The 21834-nt window shown below is 45.6% G+C and overlaps 1 protein-coding gene across 1 annotated transcript; it reads right to left on the bottom strand.

The window, feature by feature from the left end:
- Positions 1-1494: 1494 nt before the first annotated feature.
- On the bottom strand, positions 1495-20350 carry LOC148509687 (indolethylamine N-methyltransferase-like). The gene is made up of 4 exons (XM_088442951.1): positions 20203-20350; positions 10734-10941; positions 9918-10423; positions 1495-1652 (listed from the first exon to the last, which is right to left on the bottom strand). Exons 1-4 carry the CDS (start codon positions 20348-20350, stop codon positions 1495-1497), a joined length of 1020 nt encoding a protein of 339 aa, XP_088299077.1.
- Positions 20351-21834: the final 1484 nt, after the last annotated feature.

Below are 21834 nucleotides of genomic sequence, written 5' to 3'. Positions count from 1 at the left end.
ATCGACCCAGGTTACCCGTTCACATTGTACCGCGAGCCGGGTTGAACACGTGTTACCTGCTCGTTACCTGGGATTAAATGCTGGGTTATTTCAACCTGGTCCTATCACACTGAGCAATAACTCGGGTTGCTACATGTTCACGTGCACTAACCCGGGCAATTGCTGGCAGTGTGAAAGGGGCATAAGTAAGCTTGAAAAGACCCATTAGATATTTGTCTTTAAATTAAAAATACCTTTCTCCCCCTACATTATCGGTCATGACATTAGCTCCTGTTTTACAGTTAAAGACCCCACAGATAGTACGATTTTTGAAAATGATATTGCCGTTTTTGACCGATTGGAATGACATATAATTTAAAAAGTGCCATGTGTAGGGACAATAACGATGCCGATGCGCGCTCTAGGTGGTCGTTGGTCGGTGATTTCTTCAACATGCAGAAAGATCACTGAGCTATCTTTCACGATATGCCACACATCATTCCATGTGTATGCATGATGAGCGATGTCATGGCTGACACAGATACACGCATGGATCAGGGAGACCCGGGGTGCATGTATCTGTGTGTAAAAATCGGACACATTGAACCATCTGTGCTTCTGTGTTAAATAAAGTAAAACAGGGGCAAATATAAAAAAATAATGGCATGCCCCCCCCACCCCCAAAAAAAGCACAAACAGCTCAAGACTTTGGAGACACAGTACTGGTTGTGCGAAATACAGGGGACAAATGATGTAGGGGTCCCCTGTATTTAGCGCAACATGCATTGGGCTCTGAGCTGGCCTTGTTGTGGATATACAGGGGATAAAATGCATAGAGGTCCCCTGTATTATCCATAACCAGCACCCGGCTATTTCTAGTGAGGAGGTAATGCCACAGACAGGGGAACCCTTCCACCAGATCCCCCGGCCAAAGCATTACCCCTGACCACTAGTCATCCAAGGCTGGGGATCCCTGGGGAGTTGGGGACCCCCCTATAATAAAGGGGTCTCCCTCCCCAGGGCACCTCAGGCCTGGGCTGATAGCCCGGGGCTATTTTCGGCACCCCTGAAGCGGTGGGTTCTGGGTTGATAGTGTAGTGTGGTGTAAATGAGAGAGTTAAAATTATTGTCTTTTGTAGTGGAACTACAGGTCCCAGAAAGCCTCCCCAACATGCTTGTACTTGGAGAACCACAAGTACCAGCAATGTGGAGCATTACAGACCCGCTGGTACCTGTAGTTCCACTGTAAAATAAAAAAAGTCAGTACACGCACACCTTGAAAAGTAAATGTTTAATAAAACATACATGCACACTCGCATGTACACTCGCACTCACTATCTCACATACTCACCTAGTATCCCTGAAGCCATTCATGTCCACCTCTCCAAAGAGGAATCCATAGTTTCCTGCAAAAATAATTTGTTATCCACCTCTTCCTATTTGTGGAGCATGATCTCTTCTTTCCATGTAGGCATCCACGGGCTTGGCAAATCAAAAAACCTGAACCAGTGGACATTAGTATTGTCCTCTAAGGATGGTACTACCCGAATGATAGCTCAGTGGCAGAATTTCACTATAGAAATCCCAGTTCTGAACTTTCATTGACTGAGAGAGGCGAGTCTTCCGCCTCTCAGACAATGAGCGGTTCCCACCATTAAAGTCAATGGGGAGAACTGCAAAGGTAACTAAAATACAAGGGGCCCCTATGTTGTCCCCTGTATTTTGGCAACCAGGGCTGGCTCTGAATAGCACGGTGTTGGTTGTGCTTATGTCGCTATTTAGCACAACCAGTACTGGTTCTCCAAAGCCCAGGACTGGTTGTGCTTTTGGGGGCACTTTTTAAACGATATGTCATTCCAATCGGTCGAAAATGGCAATATCGTTTTTGGTTGCTATTAGGGGTGAGCGGGTTCGGATTTCTGAAATCCGAACCCCCCCGAGCCCCCCCGATCCGAGTCCGATCCGAATCAGGCTCGACTTTTCCCGCCTGACTCGGATCTGAAATCGAGGCAAAACGTCATCATCCCGCCTTCCGAGTCTCGCGGGTTTTGGATCCTATATAAGGTACCCGCGTCGGCGCCATTTTCTCACTCGGCTGTGGACAGTGAAGAGGGAGGATGGGAGTTAGGGCTGTGTAGTGTAGTGTAGTGTAGTGCTGCTGTTGTCCACTACTTCAAAGTCCATAGGGGCTGGCTGTGTTGTGCTGTGCTGCTGTTGTTAATAGGGGCTGTGTCCACTACTTCAAAGTCCATAGGGGCTGGCTGGACTGTGTTGTGCAGTCAGTTCTCCATAGGGGCTGTGTCCACTCCAAAGTCCTGTGCAGTGTCCCAGTCCTAAAGGGGTGCTGTAGTGTTGTCCAGGGGGTGCTCTGTCCATCAGGGGTGCTCCCCCCAAGTGCTAAAAAAATAATATATTTTCTGTGTTTGTGAATTGTGTGCGCAGTAGCCGCACGTGCATCAACAAAGTAGTGCCAAGCGTGCGCCTGTGTCATAAGTAAAGGGCCGGCTGGCTTGACCGTTAAGGGTGCTGTAACCCCCGAAAGTACACTCCAGTCCAAACCAAAAAAAAAATTATTTTCTGTGTTTGTGAATTGTGTGCGCAGTAGCCGCACGTGCATCAACAAAGTAGTGCCAAGCGTGCGCCTGTGTCATAAGTAAAGGGCCGGCTGGCTTGATCGTTAAGGGTGCTGTAACCCCCGAAAGTACACTCCAGTCCAAACCCCAAAAAAAATTATTTTCTGTGTTTGTGAATTGTGTGCGCAGTAGCCGCACGTGCATTAACAAAGTAGTGCCAAGCGTGCGCCTGTGTCATAAGTAAAGGGCCAGCTGGCTTGACCGTTAAGGGTGCTGTAACCCCCGAAAGTACACTCCAGTCCAAACCAAAAAAAAAATTATTTTCTGTGTTTGTGAATTGTGTGCGCAGTAGCCGCATGTGCATCAACAAAGTAGTGCCAAGCGTGCGCCTGTGTTATAAGTAAAGGGCCGGCTGGCTTGACCATTAAAGGGTGCTGCAACCCCCAAAGTACACTCCAGTCCAAACCAAAAAAAAAATTATTTTCTGTGTTTGTGAATTGTGTGCGCAGTAGCCGCACGTGCATCAACAAAGTAGTGCCAAGCGTGCGCCTGTGTCATAAGTAAAGGGCCGGCTGGCTAGACCATTAAAGGGTGCTGTAACCCCCGAAAGTACACTCTAAACCAAAAAAATATATATTTTCTGTGTTTGTGACTTGTGTGCACTGTGGCTGCACGTGCATCAACAAAGGAGCAGCGCCAAGCGTGCGCCTGTGTCCCATAAGTAAAGAGCCGGCTGGCTCATTTCTTAAAGGGTGGTGTAACCCACAAAGTGCACTACTCTCCAGCAAAAATAAAAAAATATTTTCTGTGTTTGTGTGCGCTTTTGCCGCACGTATATAGATCAATATAACATAAATGGAGGACCAAACTTTCTCCGATAAAAATAAAATAGGGAAAGATCAAGAACCACTTCCTCCTAGTGCTGTTGCTGCTGTAGGAACATCACTACTTTTACTAAACAATTGACCCTCCAACAGTCCCTAGCGATGAGGATGAAGTACGACAGCAGTCATCCTGAAGCAAAACGTATAACTGAGGCCTTGACTGCTATGTTGGTGTTAGACATGCGTCCGGTATCCGACATTAGTGCAGTGGGATTTAGACAATTGATGGAGGTAGTGTGTCCTCGGTTCCAAATCCCGTCTAGATTCCACCTGCATCCTCAAAGCAGCAGCAACAAGCGTGCGTCTGTCTGTTAAAGGGTGGTGACACCCTCAAAGTGTGCTACACAAACAATAAAAATATTCTTCTTCTTTTTTCTGTCTTTGTGAATTGTGTGGGCTGTAGCCGCACCTGCATCCTTAAAGCAGCAGCGACAAGCGTGCATCTGTCTGTTAAAGGGTGGTGACACCCTCAAAGTGTGCTACACAAACAATTAAAATATTGTTCTTTTTTTTTCTGTCTATGTGAATTGTGTGGGCTGTAGCCGCACCTGCATCCTTAAAGCAGCAGCGACAAGCGTGCGTCTGTCTGTTAAAGGGTGGTGACACCCTCAAAGTGTTCTACACAAACAATAAAAATATTCTTTTTTTTTTTCTGTCTTTGTGAATTGTGTGGGCTGTAGCCGCACTTGAATCCTCAAAGCAGAAGTGACAAACGTGCGTCTGTCTGTTAAAGGATTACATCGGTGACAGCATCCAAGAAGGGATGTCAGACAGTCCGTACCTGTACTGGCAGGAAAAAGAAGCAATTTGGAGGTCCCTGTACAAACTGGCTCTATTTTACCTGAGTTGCCCCCCCTCCAGTGTGTACTCCGAAAGAGTGTTTAGTGCAGCCGGGAACCTTGTCAGCGAAAGGCGTAGGAGGTTGCTTCCACAAAATGTGGAGAAGATGATGTTCATAAAATGAATTATCAACTCTTCCAGGGAGACCAGCCTCCAGAACGTACAGAGGGACCTGTGGTTCCAGCAGGGACGAATTAATACTCTGTGAGGATGAGGATGTACACACTGAAGAGGGTGAGGAATCGGTGGATGAGGAGGATGAGGATGACATCTTGCCTCCGTAGAGCCAGTTTGTGCAGGGACAGATAAATTGCCAGCTTGTTTTGTGGGGGCCCAAACGAACCAATCATTTCAGCCACAGTTGTGTGGCTGACCCTGGCGCTGAAATGATTGGTTTGTTAAAGTGTGCATGTCCTGTTTATACAACATAAGGGTGGGTGGGAGGGCCCAAGGACAATTCCATCTTGCACCTCTTTTTTTTCTTTGCATTATGTACAGTTTGGGGCCTAGTTTTTCAATGCCATCCTGTCTGCCACTGCAGTTTCACGCCTAGATGGGTCACGTGTTTGTGCCGCCCACTCGTGTCGCTTAGCATAGTCATCCAGCTACCTCGGTGCAACCTTTTGGACATAAAAACACTATTGTGAGGTGTGAGGTATTCAGAATAGACTGGAAATGAGTGGAAATTAAGGTTATTGAGGTTAATAGCATAGGAGCAGAAAAACCTACAAATTCTGTGATTTTAGCTGTTTTTATGCTTTTTTTCAAAAAAATACAGATCCAAAACACAAAACCCAGAACCCAAAACACGGAAGGGTGGTTTTGGCAAAACCAATCCAGATCCAAAACACGAAGAAAGATCCAGATCCAAATCCAAAACACAAAACACGAAAAGTGGCCGGTGCACACCCCTAGTTGCTATACAAACCAACCGTTTGTAAATCTCCAGTTTGTAATGTCGTCTATGTGAAAGTATCGATTGTTTGTCCGATGTTCTAAAGTCATTTTTTTGGTCAGTTTTGACTCTCGTAAATCTCTGAATTGCAAACTAGAAAGCAAATTGTGCAACATTTTAAAATATACCAAAATCGACCCTAGTTAATGTACCCCATAGTGTTCCACATTGCTTATGCAGCCACCCTAGAACAAGGGTGTGAGTTTGTCCAATGTTTGCTTCCTATTCATCAAGGTTGAGGTTACATATAATCTCCTTTATCATTACTGTATGCACTATATTGCACTTTCTCTCCCACATTTTCCAGGACACTTATTTGGAGAAAGCATCCAAACAAGGAAAATGCTGGAACCACCTTCTGTACCTCATGTTGGTGTTCAGCTTCGATGTTTCCTTTGACGCAGCATGCAATTCTAGGACTGCTGGTACATTTTCCGAACAATCGGACATGGGAAGAGTTAGAGGATGATATCCCTAATTAATAAAAGATGATCTAAACAACACTATAGAATGCTGAGCATTGTTATAAGCAAACTCTGCTAATGGTGGGAAATGTGACCAAGTTTCCTGTTGCCCATTACTAAAGATATGTAAGATTTGCTCCAGAGATTGATTAACCTACAGTTTGCTAAATTGTTTGTGAGTCATATCCCGGCGATGATATGGGAATCTCAGTCAGAAGTGATGGTATCAGGACATCCATGAAGTCAGTAGATGTTTATGATGAATAAGTGAGGTATCTGTGATGTGGTGGTTAATTTGGTCGGTGACATAATATGGGCCAAAGCAGTCAACGAACACTAGGATGGTGGTAAACCTATTTGAAGACAGTAGATCAGGAATAAGGTCCACAAAAATATCTCTCCATGGCCCTGAGGGTATAGTAAGCAGCTGTCATGTATGTTGAACTTTCTTCCTTGTACAGATTGCGAATAGCAATTCATTTGCCTTCTGAAGAAACTGATGATCATATCGGGGAAACGCATTTTCCCACTAACAGACATTTGCTATTGATCATATTTTCACATTTGGACAATACATCTGCAGATTTATTGCAGGGGTTGCCGGTGCTGCTAACATCTTTGGAGCCAGAACGAGCTTCCTTACTAATCTCAGTGAGGTCACAGGACTATCCAGAGACCATAGATCACATGTCTGCTTCACCCAACCCACTTAGATATCGTCACTCTCCTGTCCTTAAAAACCACTTTCTTACCTTTCCGGTGTCTGTCCAGGCTAGCATTTAGGTCCACTCGCGCTGTGCATCTCTCCCAGATAGCACAGAGGTCCGCTCACGCTGCACATCACTCCCGGTTGGTGCTGAGGTCTGTCCATGCTATACAGTAAGTGGGCGGTCACAGGGGGAGTGTGGGCGGCACGGGGGTTGCAGGCCGGCGGCGGCTGGTTCCAGGAGACTTGCCTAGCCATTCAGGTGTTCTTGGGCACCACACGATTTTCAGGAGGCTTCCGACCATTTCGGGGGAGTAGGTAAGTATGACTTAACGGGATGTTAATGATGGGTACATTCTAGACAGTAAAGCAAATTGGGAACCTAAAGTCCTTTTAGAGGTGAAAGGTGTGTTACATAAGCAATTTTAACACTGTTCAGTAAATATAACATAAATGCTGGAAAAAAGTGTATGACAAATAATCTACATTTATGTTCCTTTTCCAGCTAAATTGAGACTCTTTCAGGTATGGTAAAGTGCATTGGAAAATGTGGGGTATTTTCCTATATAAAGTAGGATAAAATAGACAGCCCAAGTATGTAGGTAATTATAACAGTATGTAGTTAGCATACCACCGCTGCTAATACCGCCAGACAAAATGCAGACGGTTAAAGCCCCGATAGGTGTCTAAATGCAGGCGCCCAAATACCGACAGGTGTTTGGATCCAGGTGCTGAAATTCCGACTAGCCTCCATCCCGAATGAAGGTAAGTGACAAATGGAAGCACTTAGCCACGGGGGAGGTTAGGTTTAGGAACCACAGGGGGACTTAGGGTTAGGCACCACCCCGGGAGTCTTAGGGTTAGGCACCAATAAGAGAGGGTTAGGGTTAGGCACCAATAAGAGAGGGTTAAGCTGGCCACACATCTAAAGATTATCTGTCCAACCAGCCAACTAGTAGATTGGTTGGAATGAAAATCTGGTAAGGAATACAATCAGCAACTTGCTCCCAGACGCTGAAAAATGGACCAAAACTGTTGTATAAACAAATAGTTTAAATCAAACATTTAACAAACTTGTCTGACTACCATTTTCATCTGTTTTCTGGCATTTAGGAGTAAATTTCTGATCATCATTTACTCCCATTCCTTACCAGATTTTCATTCCAACCAATCAACAAGTTGGCTGGTTGGATGTAAGTTGTTCTAGTGTGTGGCCAGCTTTAGGGTTAGGCACCACTTTGGGGGACTTAGGCACCACCCCAGGAGTCTTAGGGTTATGCACCACCCTAGGAGTTTTAGGGTTAGGCACCACAGGGGGGAATTCAGGTTAGGCACCACCCCGAGAGTTTTAGGGTTAGGCACCACTAAGGGAGGGTTAGGGTTAGGAGGGGGAGAGGAGAAGGTTAGGGTTCTTACGAACAGGAGAAATGCAAAGATCTATTACTGTGGAAACTGACATTGCAATTATAAAGAGAGGCCACTAGATGGCCATAAAAGCCTACTATTTAAAATTCAATAATAATATAGCAATTGAGAAGTACTGACAAAAATAAAACACACTGGTCAAATAAGTTTGCAGTAGGACTAATTACACAAAACACAAAAACAAATAATATTTTTCAGTCCAAATGTTTCCTCATTTTACCCTGATACAGTATAGACAGAGAAAGCAAAACAGTGGGAGGGTATAGATATGTTTTTTTTTCTTCCAAAACAGTTAATTATTCTACCATAATCTTGCTATAGAATATTAGTCCTACCTGGAGCTTGTGTCACTAGACTAGTCCATTTTAACTTCTATAGATGTGTCCTCTTACATCCTTGCCGATCGTACTATGTGCGCACGCATCGTGCCATGCAATCACCCGTAGCAGCATGCGTTATGGAATGCTATGACACGCAATGCAATCCTATGGAGTCGTGGGTGCGAATGCAGTGCGCGAATCTGCTCGTGGGCGCATGCCTCGCGCCATGCATGGTGCGATTTTCCGTGTACGCAGCAAAGATGTAGCAGGACACATCTGTACAAAGACGAGTGAGATACGAACCTGGCTGGCACCTTTTCATTATAGTAGCAGAACCTCTACCCAGTATATACTCCTTGCTTGAATAAAAAACACAAAATCAAACCATTTTGGTAATTTTTTTTTATAATTTTGGATTATTAGAAACATGAGGAAAAATACAATTAACATTTACTGAAAATTACTTAACTAAAAAGTTTATATATGTCACATGTTAAGAGCTGTTCAGTATGTAAGATTTAGTAAATGGCTGAGAGTTATAGAAGGTAATAATAACTAAGGTAGATCAGTAGTTATTAGGAAGCTTATGAAGAAATCATCCCTCCAGCCAATGGCCACAACTCCAACAACCTAAGTATTCCCTTTGAATGCATGTAGTTGGTATCCCAGAGCACACAGTGCCGGTGCCCAGAATCCCAGTTCTGGAATCCTGAAAGGAGTCATAATCCTGGCAACTGCAATCCCAACAGTGGGTTTTAGGTTTAGTGGTCAGGCATTAGGGGGAGGGTTAGGCTGCTGGATGGGAGGGTTAGGGTTAGGCTGCAGGAGGGGAGGGTAAGAGTTAGGCTGCAGGAGGGGAGGGTTAGGGTTAGGTTGCAGGAGGGGAGGGTTAGGATTAGGCCGCTGGAGGGGAGGGTTAGGGTTAGGCTGCAGGAGAGGAGGGATAGGCTGCAGGAAGGAAGGGAGGGTTAGGGTTAGGCTGCAGGAGGGCAGGGTTAGGGTTAGGCTGCAGGAGGGGAGGGTTAGGGTTAGGCCGCAGGAGGGGAGGGTTAGGGTTAGGCTGCAGGAGAGGAGGGATAGGCTGCAGGAAGGAAGGGAGGGTTAGGTTAGGCTGCTGGAGGGCAGGGTTAGGGTTAGGCTGCAGGGGGGAGGGTTAGGGTTAGGCTGCAGGAGAGGAGGGATAGGCTGCAGGAAGGAAGGGAGGGTTAGGTTAGGCTGCAGGAGGGCAGGGTTAGGGTTAGGCTGCAGGAGAGGAGGGTTAGGATTAGGCTGCAGGAGGGGAGCGTTAGGGTTAGGCTGCAGGAGGGGAGGGTTAGGGTAGGCTGCAGTAGAGGAGGGTTAGGCTGCAGGAGGGAAGGATTAGGTTTAGGCTGCAGTAGAGGAGGGTTAGGCTGCAGGAGGGGAGGGTTAGGGTTAGGCTGTGGGAGGGAGGGTTAGGGTTAGACTGTGGGAGGGGAGGGTTAGGGATAGGCTGCAGGAGAGGATGGTTAGGGTTCGGCTTCAGGAGATGAGGGTTAGGGTTAGGCTGCAGGAAGGGAGGGTTAGGGTTAAGTTTCAGGAGACGATGGTTAGGGTTAGGCTGCAGGAGGTGAGGGTTAGAGTTAGGTTGCAGAAGGGGAGGGTTAGGGTTAGGCTGTTGGGGGGAGAGTTAGGGTTAGGCTTCAGGAGATGATGGTTAGGGTTAGGCTGCAGGAGGTGAGGGTTAGAGTTAGGTTGCAGAAGGGGAGGGCTAAATTAGGGGTAGGGTTATGGGAAGTGTTAAATTACTTACCTGTATGCGTTGGAATTTCCAGTGTCGTGACTCCAGCACTGGGATTCTGTCTGCCAGCATTGTGTGTGCTGGGATCGCATACCCAACCCCCTTTGACAGCAGTGAGGACCATCAATTGCTTATAATCTATTATATCAGTCTTTACTTTACCATCAAGTAACTCACAGGAGCTGATTTCAAATCCTTCATCAGTGAGGGTCTTTTTTACAAATATGTCATCATAAGTAAATGCATGTAGCCTATCATTACCAGCAGTGTAATATGTGATATTTAGGCACCCAATTATAATAAAGTATCCCCCAGGTTTAAGCAGCTTTAACATATTCCTCAGGATTTTGATAAAATCTTGTTGGTCCAGACAAACCACATCCAGCAACCACGCAGTGACTATACAGTCGGCTTGTGGTAACATCACCGGATCCGTGAAGTTTTCTTTGCTGAAGTCAAATTGCACAATGCGCTTAATTGTTTCCTTCAACTTTTCTTCCTTTTCCTGTTCTTCCACACTAAAATAATAACACCATTATATTATATAATACAGCAGGTTCAAGGGTCATTGCAGAATTGTGTGTTTCACTTCAGTTTTTTTATACCACAAAACAAACCAAACAGACAAAAAGAAAATAACACGCACAACTGGAACTCTTGAATCAGGAGGAATACCAGCCGCCAACTAGGAAATATTCACTATTGTCATCTATCTCCCTGATCTCCATTTAAAACTAAAACAGTCATTTTTTTAAAGTTACATTTTTGTTATTATTTTTTAAATAGTTTCATCCGTTATGTTCTTTTATGTTTAGAATCATATTTTACCTGATGCCTCCCAGCTCAGTAACAATCTTAGATGCATGGGTCCAATCAAAAGCCCCAGTGCGGGTGTTCACCCATTTGTTGAGTTCCAGAATACAGGACTCTTTTAATTTTAGTATAGTGATCTCTTTAAAAAATTCACTGATAACAAAAAGATGATGAACGATGGATCCGATACTGATGTCAATCAAAGTTTCTCCTTTAATACGACCTGCAGGGAAGATTCAGATAAGAAGAAATGTAACATTCTATATAGTTACAGTGAGATAGCGGCAAAGATAGATAATGTGAGTCACAGCATTGGTCATATACTGATACAGATCTCATGGTGTATGTTTCCTGGCATAATCCTGGGTGCCTTCATCTATGCCAATGAAATAAATAACTGGCAATCTGAGAGTTAATGCATTTCCCACTGCTGTGTGACTGTAATGGGCACATGGTATACATGAGACATTGTGTTGGCAAAAAAAGCAAGTATAACAAAATAGCACCTGTGTGACATGTTATATATCTATATACCCGATACATTATATATTTTTCCTCAACTAGTATGCCCGTGGCAAAGATTTTGCCAATTTGTACATAGAACATACCTACGAAAAATGCTTCACTAGAAAATCACTAGATTGTATGTTAATACGATGGAATCGGGTAATAAAAGATGAGTTTGAAACATAGGGCCTGATTCAGAGCCGCTCGTAAGCGGCCTCTCGTTCGCTCCGAGCGATGTTTGCCCAACTGCGCATGCGTACGGATCGTTATACGCATGCGCGAACCAGTCAGTGTGGTCGAAATTCATGTGCTCGCAAAATAGCAAATGCCTGATAATCTGAGTGACATGAGGAGGCGTATGTGGGTGGTAACAGCGGAAGGTGCTTGAAAACGGGGAGTGGAATTAAGCACGCAGTTGTGCTTAAAGGTCAAAACCGGCGTTTTATGGGTGTGCATAATTAATACAGCAGCGTCATTGACCACGTCACTGGGTTATTTTATAGCCAGAACTGCTCGCAAAATTGTGGTAGCAAAAACCAACCACAAGAATAGCGAGCAGTTCATACGCTGGTCAATGTACTCGATTAATCTAATAAATAGCGGACATGACGTAGGATGTGAGCGGCCAGGGGGCGTAGTTTCCAAAAAAACGACCGCAAGTTTTGTTCGCTCGTTCATACCTAGAGGCGTGAACAGACCGCAAAGAGCGAACGGTTCATTTGAATAGCCACCCCTTTGTTTTGAACGAACGACCGCAAATAGCGACCGGCTCTGAATCAGGCCCATAATTCACATTTAATTTCTCAGTTTATTGACTGAAAATACATTTTAAAACGTATAATATAATTGACAAAGTTTTTCAAGTACATAATGAAAATTTACTAAAATTTTTATCTTAGTTTATTGTGCAAGTACATGTATATTAAATCAGAAACTTATAAAATTATTGCAACAGTTCTTTAAGTATATAAGTTTTTTGTATAATATTCCCTTTAATTGTGGAAAACATGCCACCTGTTTGTACTATACATTACATTGTAAGCTTGCCTATAGATTGTAGGCTTGCGAGCAGGGCCCTCTTACCTTATTGTATGTCTTTTACATATGTCTGTCTGTCTGTCTGTCTTTTACAACCCAGTAAAATGTTAATGTTGCTTTAAATTGTAACGCGCAACGGAATTTGCTGCGCTATATAAGTAGTATGTTAATAAATAAATAATAATAAATGACATAGGTACACATATACTCATATACATATACTCATAAACATATACTCATAAACATATACTCATAAACATATAAAAACACCAACATAGAGACCCCATGTACATATTTGCACATATATTCATAATATATGCAGAAATATAGGTATACATACATTCAAGCATAGAAATAGAAAATACACACACTTAGGGACATATTCAATTGGGCGCGAGGTTTAGCGAGAAGAAACCTCACGCCCAATTTTGGATTATCGCAGTTATGCCCGCTCCCGATACCTGCGGTATCCAAGTAAAAAAAAGTGTCCGTGGGGTTTTCAGAGCTGAAAACCCTACGCTGCATAAAAAAATTAAATAAAAATTCTTCACTTACCTGCCTGGGGGTCTCCGGTGGTATCTGTGGCTCCCGGTGGCATCCCCTCCCTCTCCTCACTGGAGAGGGGGCTACTGGGAGTGCCGGGGGCTGCAGGGAGGCACAAGGGCTGCTGGGAGATGTAGTTCTCCCAGCGCCTACTACGGGGGAGGGGCACACTGACACTGGGGGGACACACACATACGCCGGGGGTCACACACTCACTCATACAGACTGACAAACACTGACACATACTGACATACTGACCACTGTTGCAGGAGACGGGGTCCTGACGCTGGATGCAGAAGACAGCACTTTGGAAGGTGAGCATTACTGACTAATTAAGCAAAATGGAAACTTCCAATTGCTTAATTAGTCTTAAGAAGGGGTGCTGTCGGGGTCTAAGAGCATTTCCCAACTTTTTTTCCTAAAATTGTGGATTTTAGGAAAAATTGGTCATGCTCTGGAGGGGCTGTTTTTTGCTATTCTCGTCCTCATTTGACTACACCCCATAGGGGTAAATTTACTAAGATTCATGTTGGTGAGAGATTGCAATCTCGGGTGAAAATATCATTTTTTTGCTTATCGGGAAATTACTATTAAACTCTGGTAATTTTTTCATTTTTTGGGGGTGAAATCAGGTTGGTTAATACAGCAAACTCTGCTTTTTTTGAACTAGAAATGAATACACCATCGGCTCAAATCGGAAGTACTTTTCATTCACTTCAGCATAATTGACCATTATTCGTTTTGCTCTATTTGGCCATTTTTGCAGCACAATTGGGGAGTCAATAGAAGATGCAAATGTACCACCTCCTGAGCTGTAAGTTTCCATCAAACATACACAGATCAGTGTGATTTGTGTATGTTTAATAATGGAAAGTTTGTTTTAAGTGCTAATTTCAAAAAAAATTACGTGGGCCCCCAAAAAATCACAAAACCAGCCCCTGACTGCTCTGCCAGTTCTGGATCTAAAATAACATGGAAAAAAAGTGTATGGTTCCACCGTAATTTAGGAACCAGCACCTGGCTGCAGGGCCAGTCCTAATTTTAAATATAGGGGGAAAAAATGCATAGGGCTCCCCTATATTTTAAACCAGCACAGTACCCAAACCTACCAGTCAGTAAGGCAACAGCCAGGAGACCCTATTACCGGGTCACACATACTTACCTACTGCTAGCTGGTGTGTCCCCTTGTCCATGTAGAATCCAATGGGAGTAACTGGAATAAAGATCCCATACTCACCTCCATCCTCGCGGTGATCTCTGTTGCGTCCCTGGACTTGGCAACAAACAAACTAACTGACCCGAAGCCATACGGACAAATATTGGTATGCATTGTCACACAAACCAATACTTTGCAAATGCCAGCTGATGGGCCTCTTTGGGAAATCCCACAGCCCACCAGCCAATCAGAGGCCGCTTTACATGTAGCGGCCGCTCATTGGCTGGTTACATGTGGGTCCCAGCCAATGAGTGGCTACTATATGTAAAGCAGCCTCTGATTGGCTGGCGGGCCATGTCCGCAGTAGCTCATCAGCTGACATTCGCGAAGTATTGGTATGTGTGACAATGCAACCAATACTTGTCCGTATGGTTTCGGGTCAGTCGGTTTGTTTTGTTGCCAAGTCCGGGGATGCTACAGAGAGGATGGCAGTGAGTATAAGATCTTTATTCCAGGTACTCCCATTGGATTTTATGGGACAAGTGGACACATCAGCTGGCAGTAGGTAAGTATGTGTGCGTGAGGTAGGTGATTGTAATAAAGTTGTACTGTATATGGTGTGTGTGTACTGTATTTTTTAAACTATTTATTTTACTGTGGGTTTATGGGTACCGGCCACCTGCTGGCACTTGTAGTTCCACAAGTGCCAAACGACAGGCATGCTGACACCTGTAGTTCCACTGTAAAATACAATAGTTTGGAGCTATATACCACACTATTACCCCCGGCGCCCAGCATCCCGATCGAGCGGATGCCGGGTGCCACAGCGGACAGCCGCGCGGGGGGGAGTGTTAGGTTTAGGGCTCCCGGTGGGGACTTAGGGTTAGGCACCCCCCTGGGAGTTTAGGGTTAGGCTAGGGGGAGGGAGGGTTAGGGTTAGGCACCCCCAGGGGATGTTAGGGTTAGGCACCCCTGGGGGATGTTAGGGTTAGGCACCCCCCCGGGGGACTTAGGTTTAGGCAGCGGGGAAGGGGGGGTTAGGTTTAGGCACTTAGAGGGGGGGTTAGGGTTAGGCACAGGGGGGAGGTTAGGGTTAGGCACACCTAAGGAGGGTTAGGGTTAGGGGGGTTAGGTTAGGTTAGTTGATACTTACCTTTAGGATGATCAGGATTTCCAGCGCTGTCGGCCAGCCGTTGTCAGGAATTGAACCGCCGGCCATGCGCCCGCCGGTAACACATATCACACCTGCTGTGTGCATAATGGGTTAGCTCTCTTCCACCTGAGAGACAAAGCACCGTGAATGGAAGTGACGTCTGTAAATGACATCTCTCTGTGAGCAGGGAAAGTGTCACCTGTTCCCATTACGCAAGGCAGATGTAGTTATCCCTGTACACAGAGGTGCTGCATGGAGCTGCGGCACCCAGAGCAGGCACATGCTATGGTGCCCCCCATCCTGCAGTATAGAAGTGTGTCTGGGGATTGGGTGTAGTCAGCACATGGGGCAAAGTTGCAGCAAGTGTACAGAAAGGACAGCACTAATTAAGGAGTAATTTTTTTATTTAATTATATTCTCAACCTTGCAGACAAAATGTATGTGTTCAAGGAGAAGGGGGACTGGGGGTTTTAATGTATATCCTGGATCCCAGGGATGGGGGTATTGCTATTTTTAGGGTCTGAGGGTAGGGTGGGTAGTGTATGTCCCTGGGTCCTGAGGGGGAGGGTTATAGGGCGGATAATGTATGGGCATGGGTTGTAGGGTGGATAATGTATGTGTCTGGAGCATGGGGATGTAGGGTGAATAGTGTAGGCTCCTGGGGCTGAGGTGACAGGGCGGATAGTGTATGTCCCTGTCACTGGGAGGGTAGGATGGATAGTTTATGTCCTTGTGGATGGGGGTAGGGCTGGTAGTATATGTTCCTTGGTCTGCTAGGGTGGGTAGTGTATGATCCAAGGGGCAGGGTGGGTAGTGTATTAGTCTGGGCTGGGGGTGGGTACTGTATATTTTGGGGTCTGGGGGTAGGGTGGGTAGTGTATCTCTCTTGAGCCAGAGGGGTAGGTCAGGTAGTGTATATCCCTGGTGCCGGGGTAGGGGGGATAGCATGGGTTGTATATGTCAGTGGAGCCGGAGGGTAGGGCAGGTAGTGTATTTCACTGGGGTCAAGGGTAGGGTGGGTAGTGTATGTCACTGGGGTTAAGAGTAGGGCGGGTAGTGTATGTCACTGGGGGTGTGGTTAGGGCAGTAGTGTTTGTCCCAGGGGGGTAGGGTGGGTTAGCCTGTGATGGGGGGGAGGGGTTTTGTTTCACACACCCCTTTGCCTGAGTCTGCGCACACCTATGGTGAGGTATCAGGGACAGGTGAGATGGTGGTACCTGGTGATTTTCTTTTGGACAAATAGTTAAGGGAGAGAGGCCATGAGATAACAGGATGGTTCTGTAAGACAGAGGCTACTGCAGGCTACTACAGGGTGTGAGGCTATGGACAGACTGAGACCTAGGGATAAATGTAATAGGGTCCGAGTTTGAAAAATGTGCAAATATAGAGCTATACTCTTTTTCAGAACTCACCCTATGTAATAGGGTGGGTGAACATGCAAACTCACATGTTTCTCACACCCCTGCAACTCACAGTGGCAAAACCCGCATCCAGAGGTTTTTGCCATTTTGAGCATAAAGTTGGGCAATGTAATAAAGTGCGAGTGTTTAACTCGTACACTATCACTTCCTGACAACTTGAGAGAAAACAGACCTGCTTCAGGCTACTGAGTCTATCCTCAGCAGGTCTGATTAACACAGAAAGATGCACTGATCCGTGAAATCCATGCATGTTTCTGTCTGTGAAAAAATTTAAATAAAATTATGTGCACGTTCCCCCCCACCACAAGCATAACCAGCCCCGGGCTCTGTTGAGTCTGTCCTGGTTCTTAAAATATAGGAGGAAAAATGTGTAGGGGCCCCTGTATTTTAAGAACCAGGAGCTTTTCATTATAGCAAACATCTCACATTCACACTCACACTCACATTCACGCATACTTACCTAGAATCCCTGTAGTCATTCACATCCACCTGTAAAAACAAATTAATACTCACCAATTCCTAGTGTAGATCATGTCCTCTTCATTCCAAGTAGGCATCCATCGGGTTTAAAACAAAAAAAATGCACACCCGAAACCAGGTCGGACAGGAGGAATGGTATGTGTTTACACATACTCTTCCTCCACACGAATGATCGGGACCCACGTGAGTCCTGTCATTACAGGAGCCACCAGCCAATCAGTGGGCACTGCCTCTATTAAACTTACGATTCCCATCATAGGCTATAATGTAGCGGTTCCCACAATAGATTTCAATGGTGCTTTCCCACCAATGAAGTATATGAGGGAAAGTGTGACAGACAGGCTGACCGCTCAGAGCCAATCAACGGTAAGTTCCTATGTTTCTGTGCCTGCAATAATAGTCTCAACAGGTGGCACCTCCCATTATATATATATTCAGGGTGTGCAGTCCAGGACCCTTTCCTATAAGCTTCTACGGAGGTGCCTGCTGACTGGGTGGTGGATCCTGTAATGTCAAAACTCACGTGCCCTTCCTCCTGTCCGACCTGGTTTTGGGTGTGCGTTTTTAGTTTTTAACCGCGTGGAGGTCTACTTGGAGTGAAGAGGACATGATCTGCACTAGGAATAGGTGAGTATTGATTTTATTTTTATTTTTTTACAGGTGGTGGATTCTACTGTACAAGTAGATGTGAATGACTACAGGGATTCTAAGTGAGTATTCATGAATGAGAATGTGCATCTTAGCTTTATTAAAATTTTACTTTCAAGGAGTGTGAGTCTTGTCTTTATTTTAATATTTCTTTGGCAAGTGAACTACAAGTACCGGCAGGCCCTTAAAGTCCCGCATGCTGGTATTTTTGGTTCTCCAAGTACCAGTGGCGTCCTCACCTTTAGTTGTACCCGGTGCGGGTGTACAAGCAGGAGCGCCGGGGAAAGGGGTGGGGCCTCAGGACAAGTGGGCAGGGCCTCACATGTGGGGACGGGGCCGCGCACCTGAACCCTGGTTTTAGTGTCTCCGGGGGGTCCAGGAGTTGCGGGCTGCCCCCGGGGACCAGTGTGTTTGTAGTGCTGGCTCCTTCACTGTGACAGGAGCCGAGTGATGCATGTAATTCTACAGTGCAGCACCCGGCTCCTGTCACCAGAGGGGGAGTCTGCACTTTGGTGTCACCCAATCGGCGGGTGACACCCGGGTGGGCCCGCACCCCCCGCACCCCTTGTGACGCCACTGCAAAGTACCAGCATGTGGGGAAGGCTTGCTAGAGAACTCCTTTATTGGTGGTCTCTACCTCCCCATGGATTTCCGGCCTGGGCTGACTAGCGGTCAGATGTAATGCTCTGGCCAGGGGACCCGGTGAAAGGGTTCCCCGGCTGTGACATTACACCTCTGCTAGAGAGAGTCATTTGCTGCTTATGGAAAATACAGGGGACACCTACTAATTTTGTCCCCTGTATTTCCACAACCAGGACAGGCTGAACAGAGCCTTGTGCTGGTTCCTAAAATACAGGGGAACCCTATGCATTTCCCAGCTGTATTTTATGAACCAGGACAGGCTCAACAGAGCCTGCTACTGGTTATGGTTTTTGGGGGGAACCTTCACGTCATTTTCTTTTACTGTTTACTATTTTTATTTCTTTAACATAGAAGCTTTCATGGGTCTCGCTGATCTGTCAAGGCTTCTGTATAACAGATCTTATAATGCTAGTCGCATTAAAAGGTCCGAGTTTTCATAGGAGAGAACTCTCACACACTTGCATAATGTAATAGCCTCGAACTCACAAGTTCACAAGCTATTACAGTTGATGAGTTGTGGGACAAACTCAGACCTTTAAATGTGTGAGAAGGTTCGAGTTTGTCCCACATAAAAATCTCAAACCCTATTACATTTACCTCAAAGTCTCACTTCAGTAACATGGACCTGAGCACTGATACACTCATGGAAGTAAGATCATTACTCCACTCCCTACACACACAAGCGCACAAGCACACCCACACACACACCCACCTCTCCGGTCAGTCTCCTTATTCTGTCTTTTCTACAGCTCTTACCAGCTCTGCTCCACTCCTTGATGTCTTCCTTTCCTCAGTGTTGCATCCGTGTGGCTGGTTACTGCACTCCTCCAGTGGTGCAGTGTCAGACCATTAGCAGAGTGTGAGTTTCCCTGGCCCTGAGCACAGTGCCAGCATTATTTCTCTGTACATCTGCAGTTCCATTTGGGACCAGTGGACTGGCCAATGGGTTGGGTATGGGAGACTAGCAGTCGGGATGCAGGCTGGGAAAACACAGACAGCGGCATCCCGATGCTCAGAATCCCAGCAGGGGCTAGGTATGTATCCTAACTTTCCCCCTTCTCCCCCTAACCCTCTATTCCGGCATCCTAACCCCCCCGCACCCTAACCCTAAGAGTGCATACACACCTGCACATTATCGGCCCAATTTGGTCGATTTAGCCAAATCGGAACAACAAATCAGCCATATCGTGCAGTGTGTATGCCCCATTTGAGCGTTCCCACGGTTGCATGCAATATTGTGTGATTGGCTGTGCTGCACAATCAATTACACGATATTGCATGTGAGGCTGTACATGTTAATGAAGGACGGAACAGTGGGCTGATCCAGAGCCGCTCGTAAGCGGCTGCTCGTTCGCTATGAGCGATGTTTGCACAACTGCGCATGCGTATGGGTCTTAATGCGCATGCGCAAACCAGTCATGGTGGTCAGAAATCGAGCGCTCGCCTAACCCTAAACTCCTGCTGGTGGTGCCTAACCATAACCCCCCGCAGCCTAACCCTATCTCCCCCCCCCCGCAGCTTAAACCTAACCCCCCTTGGTGGTGTCTAAACCTAACCCTCCCCCGCGGCTAAAAGTTAACCTGGCCCGCTATACATATGTTCGGAATGCCGGCTGTCAGGATTCCAGCACTGGCATCTCAACTGATGTCGGGATTCCGGTGGCAGTGTTCCACTGCCGGTATTCCATGTGGAGGTAAATTAACTGCATCCTGGGCGATCATGGCAGTTTACTTTTTAAATTCTTAAAGAAAAAAAAAAGCACCGGATCAGCAGCTCAACCGGTTTTGCCCACACTACACCCCTGCCTGTACACTGTAAAGTCACCCATTTCATTGTTCTTGTGCTCAGAATAACCATATTATATAGATAAAGCAACAATTTATCCTGGGTACAAACCTGTTACTAATGCGCTGTGCAGCTTCTCCATAATAAACACCACTGTCTCTTCTCTGAATGCACTTTCTGAATCAAAATAACATTTAAGGAAATCCCTGGAATCCATCCCATGCACATGATAAAGCTTCAACTTGGGTCTGGCTTCCATTCTCTAGTCTTCTGTCACACAGGACGGGATGAGTCTCTGTATCTGTAGCCTTATAGTAATATGTATGACTGGTCTCTTTATATACAGCAGAATCCTATAGTTATTTACTCTCATTATAACGTTCTCATACACAGCTGACTATAAATGTATCAATATGTGCAGAAATCATATGACAATTATTAATGATGATTAAATATTTTGCCTCTCCATGTGATAATGTTACAATGATATAGTGTGTTTTGAATCATCAGTATTTGTTTCTGTTTATTACTAACCCTATACACTCCATCTTATACCCCTTTCACACCGCTCTCCTGGGTCGCACCCAGAATTTTGTACACGGGTCCATCCCAGGTGAGATCCCTTTCAGACTGGTGGCCCGACCCGGCTAATTGCCACGTCCATGACATCACCGCCATCACTTGCTGAGCCAGCACTTGGAAATGAGATCACTTCCAAGTGCTGGCTCTTCCTATGCTGAGAACGGGACCCGGGTCGCATCGACGGAGGTTAGCCATTCACATTGCACCGTGAGCCGATTAAACACATGTTCAACCCTGGTTGTTAAATGGATTGAAATTAGAGATGTGCGGTTCGGTTCTCCAGAAATCCGAATCCAACAGAATTTTGGGAATCCGGGTAAATCTGAGTTGAGGTTCTGATCTCCTGAGGAGATCTGGATAAATCTGGTTCGCGGTCTGATCTTTTTGTGGCTCGGATTTCGGATTTAAATCCGAATTTCGGGTTTTGGATTGTGTAAATTACATGATTTTAGCTGTTTTTAAAACTTTTTATCTATTTTTTTAACCAAAAAATCCAAAGCCAAAGCCAAAACAGTTGAGGGTGGTTTTGCAAAACCAAATCCAGATCCAAAACCTTAAAGGAGATATAGATCCAAAACCAAAACCAAAATCAAAACACGGGGGTTGGCGCACATCCCTAGTTGAAATTCTGGGTTATTTCAACCTAGTCCTTTCACACTGAGCAATAACCCGGTTTGCATGCGTGTTCACGTGCACTAACCCAGGTAATTGCTGGCAGTGTGAAAGGGGTATAAGTACGCTTGAAAAGACCCATTAGATATTTGTCTTTAAACTAAAAATTCCCCCCTGCCCCTACATTTTTGGTCACGACATTAGCTCCTGTTTTACAGTTAGAGCTGTGTAGGAATGGGGTTATGTGTGGGAGTATTAGCATCAGCAGGAGTATAGAAACCATGATTCAACTAGAGATGAGCGGGTATGGTTCCCTGAGAACCGAACCCACCCGAATTACGGGGATCCGAGGCTGATACCAGTCGGTTTGGATTTTCCCACCTGTCTCGGATCTGAAAACGAGGCAAAACATCATCATCCCACTGTTGGATTCTCGTGGATTTTGGATTCTGTAAATGTCCTGCGATTCGCCATCATTATTAATTCCGACTGTGGAGAGTGAAGAGAGAGGGAGCTGGGAGCTGTGCTGTGTTGTTGTTAATGCTTAAT

Source organism: Taudactylus pleione, unplaced genomic scaffold, assembly GCF_031769625.1.
Source record: "Taudactylus pleione unplaced genomic scaffold, aTauple2 ptg000318l, whole genome shotgun sequence".
NCBI classification, from domain to species: Eukaryota; Metazoa; Chordata; class Amphibia; order Anura; family Myobatrachidae; genus Taudactylus; species Taudactylus pleione.
Note: the sequence above shows the minus strand (reverse complement) of the source record. Positions and strands in the feature narration are given on the sequence as shown.